The sequence below is a fragment of the Ranitomeya imitator genome, chromosome 6 (genome assembly GCF_032444005.1).
Source record: "Ranitomeya imitator isolate aRanImi1 chromosome 6, aRanImi1.pri, whole genome shotgun sequence".
In the NCBI taxonomy this organism is placed as follows: Eukaryota; Metazoa; Chordata; class Amphibia; order Anura; family Dendrobatidae; genus Ranitomeya; species Ranitomeya imitator.
The window spans coordinates 481,858,843-481,879,706 of record NC_091287.1 but is presented as its reverse complement, the minus strand read 5'-3'; the positions used below and the strand labels follow the sequence as shown (position 1 = coordinate 481,879,706).

At 43.4% G+C, this 20,864-nt stretch overlaps 1 protein-coding gene across 1 annotated transcript in view; it reads right to left on the bottom strand.

Moving 5' to 3' along the window:
- Positions 1–8,091: 8,091 nt before the first annotated feature.
- Positions 8,092–20,864, bottom strand: part of DECR1 (2,4-dienoyl-CoA reductase 1) — a 59,546-nt gene continuing 46,773 nt past the window's right edge. The window contains exons 7-10 of the mRNA XM_069731588.1: positions 18,462–18,534; positions 17,428–17,574; positions 17,221–17,283; positions 8,092–8,891 (exon numbers count right to left, since the gene is read on the bottom strand). Of these exons, the coding sequence (XP_069587689.1) occupies positions 8,832–8,891; positions 17,221–17,283; positions 17,428–17,574; positions 18,462–18,534 (343 nt within the window). The 3' untranslated portion in view covers positions 8,092–8,831. The remainder of the gene's footprint in view (positions 8,892–17,220; positions 17,284–17,427; positions 17,575–18,461; positions 18,535–20,864) is intronic.

Here is a 20,864-nt window from a genome sequence, read left to right as displayed (position 1 = left end):
GAGAGCAGAGCACAGCGCCGGGGACAGACAGCGGTAGGTAAGTATGTAGTGTTTGTTTTTTTTTACTTTTAGGATGGTAACCAGGGTAAACATCGGGTTACTAAGCGCGGCCCTGCGCTTAGTTACCCGATGTTTACCCTGGTTACCAGTGAAGACATCGCTGGATCGGTGTCACACACGCCGATCCAGCGATGTCAGCAGGAGTCCAGCGACGAAATAAAGTTCTGGACTTTATTCAGCGACCAACGATCTCCCAGCAGGGGCCTGATCGTTGGTCGCTGTCACACATAACGATTTCATTAACGATATCGTTGCTACGTCACAAAAAGCAACAATATCGTTATGTGTGAAGGTGCCTTTAGGGTTGACATTAGGGTTGTTTTGGGGTAAGGGTTGGGATTATCGTTAGGGTTAGTGATTAGGATTATGGATCAGGTTGGGATTAGGGTTAGGGGTGTGTTGGGGTTAGGGTTGGAGCTAGAATTGGGGGGTTTCCACTGTTTAGGTACATCAGGGGGTCTCCAAACACGACAGCCAATTTTGCGCTCAAAAAGTCAAATGGTGCTCCCTCCCTTCTGAGCTCTGCCGTGCGCCCAAACAGTGGGTTACCCCCACATATGGCGCATCAGCGTACTCGGGATAAATTGGACAACAACTATTGCAGTCCAATTTCTCCTGTTACCCTTGTGAAAATAAAAACTTGGGGGCTACAATATCTTTTTTGTGGAAAAAAAAAATATTTTTTATTTTCACGACTCTGCATTCTAAACTTCTGTGAAGCACTTGGGCATTCAAAGTTCTCACCACACATCTAGATAAGTTCCTTGGGGGGTCTAGTTTCCAAAATGGGGTCACTTGTGGGGGGTTACTACAGTTTAGGTACATCAGGGGCTCTGCAATCGCAACATAATGCCCACAGACCATTCTATCATAGTCTGCATTCCAAAAAGGCGCTCCTTCCCTTCCGAGCTCTGCAGTGGTTTACCCCCACATATGGGGTACCAGCATACTCAGGACAAATTGGACAACAACTTTTGGGGTCCAATTTCTCCTGTTACCCTTGTGAAAATAAAAACTTGGGGGCTAAAAAATCTTTTTTGAGGAAAAAAAATATATTTTTTATTTTCACGGCTCTGCATTATAAACTTCTGTGAAGCACTTGGGCATTCAAGGTTCTCACCACACATCTAGATAAGTTCCATGGGGGGTCTAGTTTCCAAAATGGGGTCACTTGTGGGGGATTTCTACTGTTTAGGCACATCAGGGGCTCTCCAAACGCGACATGGCGTCCGATCTCAATTCCAGCCAATTCTACATTGAAAAAGTAAAACGGCACTCTTTCTCTTCCAAGCTCTGCGGTGCGCCCAAACAGTGGTTTACCCCCACATATTGGGTATCGACGTATTCAGGAGAAATCGCACAACAACTTTTGTGGTCTAATTTCTCCTGTTACCCTTGTGAAAATAAGAATTTGTGGGCAAAAAGATCATTTTTGTGTAAACAAAAGCGATTTTTTATTTTCACGGCTCTACGTTATAAACTTCTGTGAAGCACTTGGGGGTTCAAAGTGCTCACCACACATCTAGATAAGTTCCTTAAGGGTAGGACTTCAACACAAATGATGATCAGAAGGCACTGAATATTCATACAAAAACCACAATTTTATTATACACAAATATTAAAAGACAATATGACCAAACTAGGGGGATGGAACACCCGACTATTCAAACACCATCGCTATGTGTTGACGCACCACCGTGGTATAACAAAGCGCACAGATAACTCCCACATGGGTATTAATACGGAGGATCTATAGTTCAATAAATAAATAGAACCACATCCACATAAATAATTATATTAGTCCTCCCTCAATACCACCCCTGTATATCAGTCAGAACCGACTCCCCATATAATAAAACCCATCCAAACCCCGTAGGGCTCATAGGAAGGCAAACGGTATAATTACCTCAGGTCGGTAACGGGGAGAGGGACTCTGTCGCTGTCACCAGGCACGTGCGTCAGCCCCGACGCGCGTTTCGGACTCCTTTTTCAAGGGGCCTACTGTCTGCTGGAGTGTCTGTCCTTAAATAGAGCCCTATGAAGCGGCAAAAACCGCCGCGAAACCGGATGTCACGTCACCATCCCCGGAAGTGACGCACGCTGTTGCCCGGTCACCAACGACGCCAGCAAGCGTCGGCGTCATAGCGCGGGCGGAGCCAAAACAGCCCCGTCCACGTCACAAGACGCCGAAAGCAAGGAGGCGTGGTCAGGACCCGACAAAGGCGCGTACAGGGGATGGAGACATCGGGCACAGATATCTCCAGCACGCACTACCTACTCCCAATAAAACCATCACCGTGAGCAACATAAAGTACAAAAATTTACCAGACACAGCTGACATACATAGAAAAATAACCACTATGGCATGGATATATGAGATACAGCTGATACAACAGACAATATATTAAATACTATATCACACATTTATAATTAGTAATTATTTCAGCTGAATTAGAATTCTCCTTTAGGATCCATTTCATATTCTCCAGCCACTGATTTAGTCCTTATTCTGCTTTTGCCACGGCACTTATCTTCATGCTAAAACATATGTAATATATATATTCTAAAAGAAAAAAAATAAAAAAAATAAATGATATTAAAAACACAAGAGATATGAATGGAAAAGTCGCTGGCAGTCTAGGAGTGACAGACAAAATCTAAAGAAATGGGGCATAACTAATATTTTCATTGAGTCCAGATGGATACATGGTACCAAGAGTCCATATCCACCTGGACTCAATTTGGGCCAGCCTCCTAGTCAGATTACCACCCCGAATACCAATGTCCAGCATATCTATACCCCGAACTCTAAATAAGGATCCGTCGCAGTTATGAAACTGCCTGAAATGGCGCGGAATTGTTTTTAATGACTGCACATCATCGGTGGTTGCTGCAGCTACTATACCTAACACGTGCTCTCTCACGCGTATTTTTAGCTGCCTGCTAGTCATACCTACATAGATTTTCTGACACGGGCAGACACCGTAGTAAATCACGTATCTGCTCGTGCAGGTAATCCACTTCCTGATCTTAAATGTCCGTGAACCATCCTGACTCTCAAAACTGTCACTCCTATCGATGTTCACACAGGCGACACACCGACCACATGAGGAACATCCTTGTCGTGCAGCCATACGATCCAAGAATGTATTATGCGGTTCACCCGAATAGTGGCTACACACTAAGTGGTCACGCAAGTTTTTAGATCTCCTGGCTGCTATAGCAGCCCTTTCTGGCACAAATTTCGCGAGCACTGGATCTGCCCTTAAGATATGCCACGACCGGTCCATAATGCTCCTCATGCGGGTAAACTGTGAATGGAAATCCGTAATGAATCTTACAATACTCTGATCCTTCTTAAATTGTTTGGGGCCATAAAGTAGGGTATTCCTAGACGCATATTTCGCCCTATTAAAGGCTCTTTTAATCATGCGATTACTATATCCCCTCTCCCGTAAACGTAATTTCAAATCCTCCGCCTGCACGAGGAACTCCTCGTCCGCAGAACACAGTCTACGGAGACGTAGGAATTGTCCAGTGGGGACAGATTGGATCATGTGTCCCGGATGGGACGAGGACGCATGCAGCAACATATTTGTGGAGGTTGGTTTGCGAAAGATACTTGTCTGGACTTCTCCCACTTCGTCTTTACGTATCAATACATCCAAAAACTCAATAGTATCTGGATCGTATTTATACGTAATATATATATTCAGGTCATTACAATTTAAGGATGCCATAAAGGCCTCCAGATCATCTTGCGACCCCTGCCAGATCAACAAAATGTCGTCGATGTACCGCGTCCAAGATAGGACACGGCGCATCGGCGACAGTTGATCTGGCAGGGAGAGGTCTCTCTCCCACAGCCCCAGGAACAGGTTAGCGTACGCAGGGGCAAATGAGGCCCCCATAGCTGTTCCCTGGAGCTGCAGGAAGAAAGACCCCTTAAAGACGAAGAAATTGTGGGTTAACGTAAATCTGAGAAGCTCAATAACAAGTTCCTGGATGTCCATGGGTAAGCTTGACATACTTAGGAAAATCCTAGTGGCACGGATACCGTCCTCATGTCTGATACTCGTGTAGAGGGACTCAACGTCCCCCGTCACGAGCATCATGTCCTCCTCCAACTGAAGGCCATCAACCCGTCTAAGCAAGTCTCCAGTATCTTTCAAGAAAGATGGCAACCCCTCAACTATTGGTTGTAATTTGGAGTCTATCCACCGATTTACATGTTCTAAATAGTTCCCCCTTCCGGAGATAATCGGGCGTCCGGGGGGAGTCTGCGCGTTCTTGTGAATTTTTGGTAGCAGGTAAAAAGTTGGAATAGAGGGTTCCAAAACAATTAAAGCCGTTGCCAATTCCTTAGTTATAATACCTGCCTCCATAGCCTGACTGATGATTAGATGAAGTTGTGTAGTAAAGGAGGATAATGGGTTGAATGTAAGCCTTTTATAACAGATATTATTGTTCAGTTGGCGAAACGCCTCCTTCTCATAGAGATCTTTCGGCCAGACAACCACATTACCCCCCTTATCTGCTGGTTTATATACTACATCAGTCAGACTCCGAAGAAAGCGCAGACGCCCCCGTTCCTCCCCAGTCAAATTGTCTCCACAGATATACCGTGGAATTTTCTCAAATTCTTTGGATACAATTTGTACGAATAGATCAATATTAGCACATGATGACAATGGGGGGAATTTTCTAGATCTTTGACGTATTGAAACTGGTATTTTACCTCCCTCCGGGGTACTCTGTTCGATGGATAATTCCTCCAAGGCCTGCAAGGCTATTTGTTCTTCCTCTGTGGGGAAGAGTTCAGAGAGGTTGCCATCAAAAAAATATTTCTTAAACATCAGAGAACGAGCAAACAGGTGCAAATCCTTGATAGCCAAGAATGCATCAAATGGTGCCGCAGGAGAGAAGGATAAACCCTTCTCAAGGATAGCTAAATCGGTATTAGTGAATACATGTTTACTTAGATTAATTACCTTATTGGTATGCCTCGTGGATACTGGAGACTGGTTTTTTCGTTTATAGGGATGATACGAATATTCCCTCTGATCACGTCTCCCCACTCCAGATCGAGTAGTCATAGACATACCCGAGGCCTCCGATATATCACTCACTGATGAAATCGATGTCTCAGATGGAACTCGTCCCAAATGGCGATTCTGAGAATGTGGTTTCCGCCAAAGATAGACTGTTTCATTCTCATAATCACGTCTATCACGATTTAATTTCGTCAACTGGGTGGACTGTATTTTCTTTACTACCGTTTCCAGTGTTTTGTCAAGCTGACCATGGAATACATCCAGCCTCTCCGCTGTACCAATAGTTTTTAACTCCTCCTCCATTTTCATAATTTGCCCATCAAGCTGTGTAATCATATCATTATTATGCTCAATCAAAAGCTGCATCAATGTCTGTGAGCAGCTGCTGCAAGCGTCCTCCCACCGGGACACGAATCCACTGTCCTCCACCGGGAATGTAGGAATAACCCTCACTCTAAGCCCCCTTGGTATCATTTTCTTACTCAAATATTTATCCGCCCGCGCTATGACGCCGACGCTTGCTGGCGTCGTTGGTGACCGGGCAACAGCGTGCGTCACTTCCGGGGATGGTGACGTGACATCCGGTTTCGCGGCGGTTTTTGCCGCTTCATAGGGCTCTATTTAAGGACAGACACTCCAGCACACAGTAGGCCCCTTGAAAAAGGAGTCCGAAACGCGCGTCGGGGCTGACGCACGTGCCTGGTGACAGCGACAGAGTCCCTCTCCCCGTTACCGACCTGAGGTAATTATACCGTTTGCCTTCCTATGAGCCCTACGGGGTTTGGATGGGTTTTATTATATGGGGAGTCGGTTCTGACTGATATACAGGGGTGGTATTGAGGGAGGACTAATATAATTATTTATGTGGATGTGGTTCTATTTATTTATTGAACTATAGATCCTCCGTATTAATACCCATGTGGGAGTTATCTGTGCGCTTTGTTATACCACGGTGGTGCGTCAACACATAGCGATGGTGTTTGAATAGTCGGGTGTTCCATCCCCCTAGTTTGGTCATATTGTCTTTTAATATTTGTGTATAATAAAATTGTGGTTTTTGTATGAATATTCAGTGCCTTCTGATCATCATTTGTGTTGAAGTCCTATGCAGTAGTTGATGATAGGCGGTTATATCCTATCATGGGCATGGTTACAGATTATGGATTATTTTAATTATACCATGCGTTTGTGTCATTTATATGTATGAAGTTCCTTAAGGGGTCTAGTTTCCAAAATGGTGTCACTTGTGGGGGGTTTCCACTGTTTAGGCACATCAGGGGCTCTCTAAACGTGACATGGCGTCCGATCTCAATTCCAGCCAATTCTGCATTGAAAAAGTCAAACGGCGCTCCTTCACTTCTAAGTTCTGCGGTGCGCCCAAAAAGTGGTTTACCCCCACATATGGGGTATTGGCGTATTCAGGAGAAATTGCATAACAAAATTTATGGTTACATTTCTGTTTTTACACTTGTGAAAATAAAAAAAATGGTTCTGAATTAAGATGTTTGCAAAAAAAAGTTAAATGTTCATTTTTTCCTTCCACATTGTTTCAGTTCCTGTGAAGCACGTAAAGGGTTAATAAACTTCTTGAATGTGGTTTTGAGAACCTTGAGGGGTGTAGTTTTTAGAATGGTGTCACACTTCATTATTTTCTATCATATAGACCCCTCAAAATGACTTCAAATGTGATGTGGTCCCTAAAAAAAAAATGGTGTTGTAAAAATGAGAAATTGCTGGTCAACTTTTAACCCTTATAACTCCCTAACAAAAAAAAAATTTTGTTTCCAAAATTGTGCTGATGTAAAGTTGACATGTGGGAAATGTTATTTATTAACTATTTTTCGTGACATATCTCTCTGATTTAAGGGCATAAAAATACAAAGTTTGAAAATTGCAAAATTTTAAAAATTTTCGCCATATTTCCGTTTTTTTCATAAATAATCGCAAGTAATATCGAAGAAATGTTACCACTAACATGAAGTACAATATGTCACGAAAAAACAATCTCAGAATTAGCGGGATCCGTTGAAGCGTTCCAGAGTTATAACCTCATAAAGTGACAGTGGTCAGAATTGCAAAAATTGGCCTGGTCATTAAGTACCAAATTGGCTCTGTCACTAAGGGGTTAAAAGTGGGTAAAAAACATTTTTCCTTATTTTATGACATCTGAAGGCTACTTTCACACATCAGGTGTTCAGTGTCAGGCTAAATCCGGCTAATTTTCCATAAAACGTATCAGGCGAATGCTGCCGCCGGATCAGGTTTTTTTCCCATAGACTTGTATTAGTACCGGATTGCACCGGATGACATTGCGTTTTGTCCGGTTTTCGCCGGATCCGGCAAATCTGCCGCTTCCGGTTTCTTGAAAAAACGTCCACTGCAACGTTCTTTGTCTCCGGCGAAATAGCCTGAAGCGCTGGATCCGGCGGTTCCGGCTGTTTGCTAGAATAAAAGCCTATGGGAGCTGGAAGGTGCCGGATCCGGCGGCCTGATCTGTTTTTTAAAACTGTGAATGCTACAAAAAATGTTTTATCCAATAATCTAGATATGCTAGCCGGATCCGTCAAAAAAACGGATCCGTCGCATCAGTTTTTCACAATCTGCGCCGGATCCAGTTTTTCCAACATTTGCCGGATTTAGCCTGACACTGAAAACCTGATGTGTGAAAGTAGCCAAACTCTGGTGTGTTTTATTGTTCAAAAAAAATATATGCCGGTCTCTGCTTTGCGACACCTTGTATTCTATTAAAAAATCGAAAAGGCGCTCTTTTTACCCAGATGGATAGGTTTCCGCAGCTAAAAGTGCAGTACAGGACTGGCTATGAAACCTACCGCTGCACGTCTGATCTAAAAATCACATACTCCTTAAGAGCAATCCCACCATGTGGATATAAACCGGTTATTCACACCAAAGTATTCACACCGGTTATGGTTCAAATATGTCACATCTACAGTTCTGTACAAACCAAGCGCAGAAGTAGGTTCCTACAGTGTTTATTGCAATGCATTAAGGCATAAGGTGACAAAGACATACAGAACATGGTGTCATTCAGTGCAAATCAACCAGATGATCCTCAATTTTAAGCTGAATTGGTAAATCTCAGAAAATCACAGGTTCCGTTTATAAACGAGTTCACAGAAAATGCACATTTTCTTCCGTTAAATACATTTTTCACAATTAAGTAATAGATTTGCTTAAGGGTATGTTCACACAGAGGCTGAAAAATCTGGATTATTTCCACCACCCCAAGAGGAGTCCAAGTCAGGAAACTCTGCTTTTTCTTTTCTGAAGTGGTTACTCAAGTGTGTTTCTACACACACACACACTGTCTGCAGCGGATTCCAAAAGGGATCCACCTCAAAATAAATGACTTGTCACCTTGTGGGGAAAAATAAAGCTCAAAAATCTGAACAGGAAAATAGATTTTCCATTGAACTGAATAGGAAGAGTATTCAAACAAGGTGTATTTGAAGCGGGTTTTTTTCTGTAGATTTTGGAGCAACTGACCCAAAATCCTGCTAAAAAAATCCTCTGTGTGAACATAACCTAACATAGACAAAACAGATTAGTCAATATTATTCCCAGTGATGTGGAGAATAGTAGTAGTGGCTAAGTGGACCCGATACAGTAACTCCGTTTTAGTAATTGAAGATTTTGGGCACAAATCCTCCATTATTCTTCCCTTCTCCTCTATGTGTTATTGAAGGCCATCTTCAATTAGGAGCCTTTTGTGTTCCGGATTAGTTTTTCCATGAGATCCCACTGCTCATTAGTCACCTGCACAAGGAACATAACATGTTATGTGCTGCAATATGAATAGTCCTCTCCAATGTGGCCATTTACAGCTCCAATCTCCTACACAGTGTTGGTACTAAACCACAGAAATGCTCAAACTTACAGCCAAGGAGAAGGAATTGTGCACTTAATGGATATTACATATATTCACGGGCATTTTATTGTATTCATATATTTGCCTAAAAGTTATTTTTGCATTCATGTTTGCCTACAAAATATTTTTGCTGTTAAACAGATTAGCATCTACAGCTTCTATGTATAACTGTACATAGCAGATACAGAAAAAGGTAGGAGGGAATCCATCATTAACTGTATTCTGATGGTGAGGTTCTTAGGCTCAGTCTAAATCTGTGATAGATATATATATATATATATATATATATATATATATATATATATATATATATATATATATATATATATATACATATACATACAGGTCCTTCTCAAAAAATTAGCATATAGTGTTAAATTTCATTATTTACCATAATGTAATGATTACAATTAGACTTTCATATATTATAGATTCATTATCCACCAACTGAAATTTGTCAGGTCTTTTATTGTTTTAATACTGATGATTTTGGCATACAACTCCTGATAACCCAAAAAACCTGTCTCAATAAATTAGCATATCAAGAAAAGGTTCTCTAAACGACCTATTACCCTAATCTTCTGAATCAACTAATTAACTCTAAACACATGCAAAAGATACCTGAGGCTTTTATAAACTCCCTGCCTGGTTCATTACTCAAAACCCCCATCATGGGTAAGACTAGCGACCTGACAGATGTCAAGAAGGCCATCATTGACACCCTCAAGCAAGAGGGTAAGACCCAGAAAGAAATTTCTCAACAAATAGGCTGTTCCCAGAGTGCTGTATCAAGGCACCTCAATGGTAAGTCTGTTGGAAGGAAACAATGTGGCAGAAAACGCTGTACAACGAGAAGAGGAGACCGGACCCTGAGGAAGATTGTGGAGAAGGACCGATTCCAGACCTTGGGGAACCTGAGGAAGCAGTGGACTGAGTCTGGTGTGGAAACATCCAGAGCCACCATGCACAGGCGTGTGCAGGAAATGGGCTACAGGTGCCGCATTCCCCAGGTAAAGCCACTTTTGAACCATAAACAGCGGCAGAGGCGCCTGGCCTGGGCTACAGAGAAGCAGCACTGGACTGTTGCTAAGTGGTCCCAAGTACTTTTTTCTGATGAAAGCAAATTTTGCATGTCATTCGGAAATCAAGGTGCCAGAGTCTGGAGGAAGACTGGGGAGAAGGAAATGCCAAAATGCCTGAAGTCCAGTGTCAAGTACCCACAGTCAGTGATGGTGTGGGGTGCCATGTCAGCTGCTGGTGTTGGTCCACTGTGTTTCATCAAGGGCAGGGTCAATGCAGCTAGCTATCAGGAGATTTTGGAGCACTTCATGCTTCCATCGGCTGAAATGCTTTATGGAGATGAAGATTTCATTTTTCAGCACGACCTGGCACCTGCTCACAGTGCCAAAACCACTGGTAAATGGTTTACTGACCATGGTATTACTGTGCTCAATTGGCCTGCCAACTCTCCTGACCTGAACCCCATAGAGAATCTGTGGGATATTGTGAAGAGAAAGTTGAGAGACGCAAGACCCAACACTCTGGATGAGCTTAAGGCCGCTATTGAAGCATCCTGGGCCTCCATAACATCTCAGCAGTGTCACAGGCTGATTGCCTCCATGCCACGCCGCATTGAAGCAGTCATTTCTGCCAAAGGATTCCCGATCAAGTATTGAGTGCATAACTGAACATTATTATTTGTTGGTTTTTTTGTTTGTTATTAAAAAACACTTTTATTTGATTGGATGGGTGAAATATGCTAATTTATTGAGACAGGTTTTTTGGGTTATCAGGAGTTGTATGCCAAAATCATCAGTATTAAAACAATAAAAGACCTGACAAATTTCAGTTGGTGGATAATGAATCTATAATATATGAAAGTTTAATTGTAATCATTACATTATGGTAAATAATGAAATTTAACACTATATGCTAATTTTTGAGAAGGACCTGTATATATATATATATATATATATATATATATATATATATATATATATATATATATATATATATATATATATATATATATATATATATATATATATATATATATATATATATATATATATATACCTATTAGCTATTGAACCCGTTCTACGCCCGGGTGGCGAGCATTTATATTGGTATATGGTCTCCATCCTGGTATGTGCTGCTCCATCCTGCGTCCCCATCCTGTCATGTGCTGCTCCATCCTGCGTCCCCATCCTGTCATGTGCTGCTCCATCCTGCGTCCCCATCCTGTCATGTGCTGCTCCCATCCTGCTCCTCCATTCTGTCATGTGCTGCTCCCATCCTGTGCCCCCGTTCTGTCATGTGCTGCTCCCATCCTGCGCCCCCGTCCTGTCATGTGCTGCTCCCATCCATATGCCCCATACGCTGCTCCATAAAGGTTTATGGCCCCCATAAGATGCTCCATAGTATATGCCCCATACACTGCTCCATAAAGGTTTATGGCCCCCATAAGATGCTCCATAGTATATGCCACGTACGCTGTTCCATAAATGTTGATGGCCCCCATAAGATGCTCCATAGTATATGCCCCATACACCGCTCCATTATGGTTTATGGTCCCCATAAGATGCTCCATAATATATGCCCCCGTACACTGCTCCATTATGGTTTATGGCCCCTATAAGATGCTCCATGGTATTATATGCCCCGTATGCTGCTGCAATATATATATAAAAAAAAAAAAAAAATACCATACTCACCTATCGTCGCTGGGCGCAGAGTGCTGGGGGGCCTGAGCAGGCGGGGACACCGGTGCGCTGTGGGGGTCAGATGCCGGTATTGCCACCAGCTCAGGCCCCCCAGCACTTGCTATATTCACCTGGCCCCGTTCCACCGCTGCGCGCCGCCATTTTCCGGGTCCTCTGGCTGTGACTGGTCAGTCAGATGGCGGCGCGCATTAAGCGCGTCATCGCGCCCTCTGAACTGAACGTCACAGGCCGAGGACCGGGAAGATGGCGGCACGCTTCAGGAGGCTAATTTGCATATTCCAGGTGCCTTCTGGGAGAAGCGAAGTCTCCCTAAGCTAGAAGATCGTTGGGTACAGCCGGGACCAGCTGCTTCGAAAGCATCACCAAACCAGGGATTCAAGCATCAGGAGGCTAATTTGCATATTCCAGGTGCCTTCTGGGAGAAGCGAAGTCTCCCTAAGCTAGAAGATCGTTGGGTACAGCCGGGACCAGCTGCTTCGAAAGCATCACCAAACCAGGGATTCAAGCTTCAGGAGGCTAATTTGCATATTCCAGGTGCCTTCTGGGAGAAGCGAAGTCTCCCTAAGCTAGAAGATCGTTGGGTACAGCCGGGACCAGCTGCTTCGAAAGCATCACCAAACCAGGGATTCAAGCTTCAGGAGGCTAATTTGCATATTCCAGGTGCCTTCTGGGAGAAGCGAAGTCTCCCTAAGCTAGAAGATCGTTGGGTACAGCCGGGACCAGCTGCTTCGAAAGCATCACCAAACCAGGGATTCAAGCTTCAGGAGGCTAATTTGCATATTCCAGGTGCCTTCTGGGAGAAGCGAAGTCTCCCTAAGCTAGAAGATCGTTGGGTACAGCCGGGACCAGCTGCTTCGAAAGCATCACCAAACCAGGGATTCAAGCTTCAGGAGGCTAATTTGCATATTCCAGGTGCCTTCTGGGAGAAGCGAAGTCTCCCTAAGCTAGAAGATCGTTGGGTACAGCCGGGACCAGCTGCTTCGAAAGCATCACCAAACCAGGGATTCAAGCTTCAGGAGGCTAATTTGCATATTCCAGGTGCCTTCTGGGAAAAGCGAAGTCTCCCTAAGCTAGAAGATCGTTGGGTACAGCCGGGACCAGCTGCTTCGAAAGCATCACCAAACCAGGGATTCAAGCTTCAGGAGGCTAATTTGCATATTCCAGGTGCCTTCTGGGAGAAGCGAAGTCTCCCTAAGCTAGAAGATCGTTGGGTACAGCCGGGACCAGCTGCTTCGAAAGCATCACCAAACCGCGCGCCTTACAGAATTTTTGCCTGTAGGACATTATTGCAAGAGAGCTTGGCTGAGTAGATTACACAAGAAGGAAAACACACAGCAAGTCAGCAGGATCTAGGAGCAACATGGCAGATGTGACAACCTACATGGTGAGCTGCAGCATGTGCTACATGTTCACAGATCGACCAGAAGAAGAATCCAATTTCACCTGTCAGAAGTGTAGACTAGTGGCCCTTTTAGAAGAAAAGGTGCGGGGTCTGGAAGAAAGAATAGCAACTTTGAAACTCATCAAAGAGAATGAAGACTTTCTAGACAGAACAGAAGCATCTCTACTGGTCACAGAAGGTGCAAAAAGTGTCAGAGAACCTCCAAAAGCAGATGAGTGGAAGCATGTGACCAAAAGAAGCAAGAAGACCATGGAGAAATCACCAACCACACAACTGAAGAACCGATATCAAATCTTTGTAGAGGATGAAGATGGCACACCTAAGAAGGAAGCAATACCAGCAAGCAAAAAAGAAAAGGGTACACAGCAACAAGTGACAGCAAACAGTACAGCCAAGAAGCAACGAAGAGTGGTGGTGGTGGGAGACTCACTACTGAGAGGCACAGAAGCAGCCATCTGCAGACCGGACATAACTGCAAGAGAAGTATGCTGCCTTCCAGGTGCGATGATCAAGGATGTGACCGATAGGATACCAAAGCTCTTCAGCTCCAAGGACGTCCACCCATTTCTTCTGATACATGTTGGCACCAATGACACGGCAAGGAAGGACCTACCGACAATCTGCAAGGACTTTGAAGAGTTGGGGAAGAAAGTAAAGGAACTGGATGCACAGGTAGTTTTTTCTTCTATCCTTCCAGTAGACGGGCATGGCACCAGGAGATGGAACAGGATCCTTGATGCAAACAACTGGCTAAGACGATGGTGCAGACAACAAGGATTTGGATTCCTGGACCACGGTGTGAATTACTGGTATGATGGACTCCTCGCCAGAGACGGACTACACCTCAACAAACCTGGGAAACACACATTCGCCAGAAGACTCGCTACACTCATCAGGAGGGCGTTAAACTAGAAGAAGAGGGGACGGGAAGAAAAACATTAGACTCGAACAAAGACGACCCAGGAAAACATACTCAGAAGGGAGGTAAGAACATTTCTAAAACAATCCACAGTGAGGAGATTGGAACAAAACAAAATCCTCTAAACTGCATGCTCGCAAACGCCAGAAGCCTGACAAACAAGATGGAAGAACTAGAAGCAGAAATATCTACAGGTAACTTTGACATAGTGGGAATAACCGAGACATGGTTAGATGAAAGCTATGACTGGGCAGTTAACTTAAAGGGTTACAGTCTGTTTAGAAAGGATCGTAAAAATCGGAGAGGAGGAGGGGTTTGTCTCTATGTAAAGTCTTGTCTAAAGTCCACTTTAAGGGAGGATATTAGCGAAGGGAATGAGGATGTCGAGTCCATATGGGTTGAAATTCATGGAGGGAAAAATGGTAACAAAATTCTCATTGGGGTCTGTTACAAACCCCCAAATATAACAGAAAGCATGGAAAGTCTACTTCTAAAGCAGATAGATGAAGCTGCAACCCATAATGAGGTCCTGGTTATGGGGGACTTTAACTACCCGGATATTAACTGGGAAACAGAAACCTGTGAAACCCATAAAGGCAACAGGTTTCTGCTAATAACCAAGAAAAATTATCTTTCACAATTGGTGCAGAATCCAACCAGAGGAGCAGCACTTTTAGACCTAATACTATCTAATAGACCTGACAGAATAACAAATCTGCAGGTGGTTGGGCATTTAGGAAATAGCGACCACAATATTGTGCAGTTTCACCTGTCTTTCACTAGGGGGACTTGTCAGGGAGTCACAAAAACATTGAACTTTCGGAAGGCACAGTTTGAACAGCTTAGAGATGCCCTTAATCTGGTAGACTGGGACAATATCCTCAGAAATGAGAATACAGATAATAAATGGGAAATGTTTAAGAACATCCTAAATAGGCAGTGTAAGCGGTTTATACCTTGTGGGAATAAAAGGACTAGAAATAGGAAAAACCCAATGTGGCTAAACAAAGAAGTAAGACAGGCAATTAACAGTAAAAAGAAAGCATTTGCACTACTAAAGCAGGATGGCACCATTGAAGCTCTAAAAAACTATAGGGAGAAAAATACTTTATCTAAAAAACTAATTAAAGCTGCCGAAAAGGAAACAGAGAAGCACATTGCTAAGGAGAGTAAAACTAATCCCAAACTGTTCTTCAACTATATCAATAGTAAAAGAATAAAAACTGAAAATGTAGGCCCCTTAAAAAATAGTGAGGAAAGAATGGTTGTAGATGACGAGGAAAAAGCTAACATATTAAACACCTTCTTCTCCACGGTATTCACGGTGGAAAATGAAATGCTAGGTGAAATCCCAAGAAACAATGAAAACCCTATATTAAGGGTCACCAATCTAACCCAAGAAGAGGTGCGAAACCGGCTAAATAAGATTAAAATAGATAAATCTCCGGGTCCGGATGGCATACACCCACGAGTACTAAGAGAACTAAGTAATGTAATAGATAAACCATTATTTCTTATTTTTAGTGACTCTATAGCGACAGGGTCTGTTCCGCAGGACTGGCGCATAGCAAATGTGGTGCCAATATTCAAAAAGGGCTCTAAAAGTGAACCTGGAAATTATAGGCCAGTAAGTCTAACCTCTATTGTTGGTAAAATATTTGAAGGGTTTCTGAGGGATGTTATTCTGGATTATCTTAATGAGAATAACTGTTTAACTCCATATCAGCATGGGTTTATGAGAAATCGCTCCTGTCAAACCAATCTAATCAGTTTTTATGAAGAGGTAAGCTATAGACTGGACCACGGTGAGTCATTGGACGTGGTATATCTCGATTTTTCCAAAGCGTTTGATACCGTGCCGCACAAGAGGTTGGTACACAAAATGAGAATGCTTGGTCTGGGGGAAAATGTGTGTAAATGGGTTAGTAACTGGCTTAGTGATAGAAAGCAGAGGGTGGTTATAAATGGTATAGTCTCTAACTGGGTCGCTGTGACCAGTGGGGTACCGCAGGGGTCAGTATTGGGACCTGTTCTCTTCAACATATTCATTAATGATCTGGTAGAAGGTTTACACAGTAAAATATCGATATTTGCAGATGATACAAAACTATGTAAAGCAGTTAATACAAGAGAAGATAGTATTCTGCTACAGATGGATCTGGATAAGTTGGAAACTTGGGCTGAAAGGTGGCAGATGAGGTTTAACAATGATAAATGTAAGGTTATACACATGGGAAGAGGGAATCAATATCACCATTACACACTGAACGGGAAACCACTGGGTAAATCTGACAGGGAGAAGGACTTGGGGATCCTAGTTAATGATAAACTTACCTGGAGCAGCCAGTGCTAGGCAGCAGCTGCCAAGGCAAACAGGATCATGGGGTGCATTAAAAGAGGTCTGGATACACATGATGAGAGCATTATACTGCCTCTGTACAAATCCCTAGTTAGACCGCACATGGAGTACTGTGTCCAGTTTTGGGCACCGGTGCTCAGGAAGGATATAATGGAACTAGAGAGAGTACAAAGGAGGGCAACAAAATTAATAAAGGGGATGGGAGAACTACAATACCCAGATAGATTAGCGAAATTAGGATTATTTAGTCTAGAAAAAAGACGACTGAGGGGCGATCTAATAACCATGTATAAGTATATAAGGGGACAATACAAATATCTCGCTGAGGATCTGTTTATACCAAGGAAGGTGACGGGCACAAGGGGGCATTCTTTGCGTCTGGAGGAGAGAAGGTTTTTCCACCAACATAGAAGAGGATTCTTTACTGTTAGGGTAGTGAGAATCTGGAATTGCTTGCCTGAGGAGGTGGTGATGGCGAACTCAGTCGAGGGGTTCAAGAGAGGCCTGGATGTCTTCCTGGAGCAGAACAATATTGTATCATACAATTATTAGGTTCTGTAGAAGGACGTAGATCTGGGTATTTATTATGATGGAATATAGGCTGAACTGGATGGACAAATGTCTTTTTTCGGCCTTACTAACTATGTTACTATGTTACTATGTATATGTTTACGCATACCGCGATCTCCTGGGAGCGTCACTCTGTGGGGGCCAGACTGCTCCGGCGCTTGCGCAGTCTATAAAGGCTTCGGACAGAGTGACGCTCCCAGCGTTATATTATAGATAATTATTAATACTGACAAGTTTCCTTCACCTTTCGTAAGCTGTTAAATTCTCCAGCCATTGAAACATATTCACCGCCATCCATTCGGATGATCTAAAGCGAAAAACAAAAAAACAAAAAGACACATTATTAGCTTAAATCTTGAAATTGATTTTACCTTAAATGAAGTCGAAAAATAGAAGTACGGTATGTAATCCAATGGTATAAAACGAGTGAAGACAAGTCTTACACACTTACCGCGCCAGTCACCCAGCTTGCATAGTCACTGCAGAGATACATGGCTAGGTTTGCGATTTCCCCTGGTGTGCCCAGGCGACCACACGGGATCCTCTTTATCATGTCACCTTCAAAGGTTCCTGTTGGGTCTAAACGGCTAAAGGCACCCTTCAAAATGTAAAAATAAAAAAAAAATTGTTCAATAATGCGTGTTTAGTCATCGTTTTTTTAAAGAAAACTTCCAGTGATCCACTTATAAACCTCTTCGAATACCGTATGTCCCTCACTATAAAGGTCTAGTTTTGAATAAATAAAAATGAATGTTCTACACCAGAAGTGTCAAACATGAGCTGCCTCTGAGGCCGGCATCTGCAGACACAGGGCACCGGAGATCCTGAGAAATACCCAGGACATCAGAAAGTGGACCGAAGGAGAGCGCCGGCGCCCATAATGACATCATACCAGAGCGCAGTGTGTCGGAGAGGTGGAGAGGTGGCGTCTGTCCTGTGCCGGTGGTAAGTGAACATGGGAGGATTTTTTCAACCCCTTTCCGACATCTACCGCACATGAACGCCACAATAGGAGATATCCTGCAAACCGCGATATGCAGAAGCGGCACCATTGGCAGCGGGAGGTCAGCTGCGTACCATGGATCAGTACTAGCAGCGATCGCAGCTGAATAATCCTTTCCTTATGGGGCCTCCATGAATGGTGACAGCAGAATCTAGGTGGTTATTTGAGGGAGGGAGCGTCCTGTAAACAATCCAAGCTATAAAATTGTACCATAAGCCCAACAATGAACACCGTAAAAAAAAATAAATAAAAAAAAAAAAGCAGATTTTTCATCATATTAGCACACAAAATAAATAGAATAAAAAGTGATTAAAAAGTCACACACAAAAAAAACAATACAAATTATACTAAACATATATTTTTAACAATATTATATCACTTAATAAGTAATCTCGTCCAGAAAGATATAAAAGCAGTAGAATTTTTTTTTCTTTCAGATGTACACTAAGAAAATGAAATTCATTAATAAAGAGTCAGCGAACCTTTGTTTTTATTGGTCCCGGCTGAATAACATTAAACCTCAGTCCGTATCTTCCCCATTCAGCAGCAAGAGATCTACAATACAGATAATTATACAAATGATTAATATTTTAATGAAAGAGTAGGAGAAAGCAGCAATGATGCGGGTACGTGGTAATGAAGATGTCGCACTCCCATACAGTATGTCTGCCCCCATGGATCACTCCCAGTACACAGTATATCCCTCTTCTGGTCCATACAGTATGTCTGCCCGATGTATCACTCCCAGTATACAGTATATCCCTCTTCTGGTCCATACAGTATGTCTGCCCCCATGTATCACTCCCAGTATACAGTATATCCCTCTTCTGGTCCATACAGTATGTCTGCCCCGATGGATCACTCCCAGTACACAGTAGATCCCTCTTCTGGTCCATACAGTATGTCTGCCTCCATGTATCACTCCCAGTATACAGTATATCCCACTTCTGGTCCATACAGTATGTCTGCCCCCATGGATCACTCCCAGTACACAGTATATCCCTCTTCTGGTCAATACAGTATGTCTGCCCCCATGTATCACTCCCAGTACACAGTATATCCCTCTTCTGGTCAATACAATATGTCTGCCCCCATGTATCACTCCCAGTATACAGTATATCCCTCTTCTGGTCCATACAGTATGTCTGCCCCCATGTATCACTCCCAGTACACAGTATATCCCTCTTCTGGTCCATACAGTATGTCTGCCCTCATATATCACTCCCAGTATACAGTATATCCCTCTTCTGGTCAATACAATATGTCTGCCCCCATGTATCACTCCCAGTATACAGTATATCCCTCTTCTGGTCCATACAGTATGTCTGCCCCCATGGATCACTCCCAGTATACAGTATATCTCTCTTCTGGCCCATACAGTATGTCTGCCCCCATGGATCACTCCCAGTACACAGTATATCCCTCTTCTGGTCAATACAATATGTCTGCCCCATGCATCACTCCCAGTATACAGTATATCCCTCTTCTGGTCCATACAGTATGTCTGCCCCCATGGATCACTCCCAGTATACAGTATATCCCTCTTCTGGTCCATACAGTATGTCTGCCCCCATGTATCACTCCCAGTATACAGTACACCCCTCTTCTGGTCAATACAATATGTCTGCCCCATGTATCACTCCCAGTATACAGTATACCCCTCTTCTGGTCCATACAATATGTCTGCCCCCATGTATCACTCCCAGTACACAGTATATCCCTCTTCTGGTCCATACAGTATGTCTGCCCCCATGTATCACTCCCAGTATACAGTATATCCCTCTTCTGGTCCATGCAGTATGTCTGCCCCCATGTATCACTCCCAGTATACAGCATATCCCTCTTCTGGTCCATACAGTATGTCTGCCCCCATGTATCACTCCCAGTATACAGTATATCCCTCTTCTGGTCCATGCAGTATGTCTGCCCCCATGTATCACTCCCAGTATACAGTATATCCCTCTTCTGGTCAATACAATATGTCTGCCCCCATGTATCACTCCCAGTATACAGTATATCCCTCTTCTGGTCCATACAGTATGTCTGCCCCCATGGATCACTCCCAGTATACAGTATATCCCTCTTCTGGTCCATGCAGTATGTCTGCCCCCATGTATCACTCCCAGTATACAGTATATCCCTCTTCTGGTCAATACAATATGTCTGCCCCCATGTATCACTCCCAGTATACAGTATATCCCTCTTCTGGTCAATACAATATGTCTGCCCCCATGTATCACTCCCAGTATACAGTATATCCCTCTTCTGGTCCATACAGTATGTCTGCCCCCATGGATCACTCCCAGTATACAGTATATCCCTCTTCTGGTCCATACAATATGTCTGCCCCCATGTATCACTCCCAGTATACAGTATATCCCTCTTCTGGTCCATGCAGTATGTCTACCCCCATGTATCACTCCCAGTATACAGTATATCCCTCTTCTGGTCCATACAGTATGTCTGCCCCCATGGATCACTCCCAGTACACAGTATAGCCCTCTTCTGGTCCATACAGTATGTCTGCCCCCATGGATCACTCCCAGTATACAGTATATCCCTCTTCTGGTCCATACAGTATGTCTGCCCCCATGTATCACTCCTAGTATACAGTATATCCCTCTTCTGGTCCATACAATATGTCTGCCCCCATGGATCACTCCCAGTATACAGTATATCCCTCTTCTGGTCAATACAGTATGTCTGCCCTCATGTATCACTCCCAGTACACAGTATATCCCTCTTCTGGTCCATGCAGTATGTCTGCCCCCATGTATCACTCCCAGTACACAGTATAGCCCTCTTCTGGTCCATACAGTATGTCTGCCCCCATGGATCACTCCCAGTATACAGTATATGCCTCTTCTGGTCCATACAGTATGTCT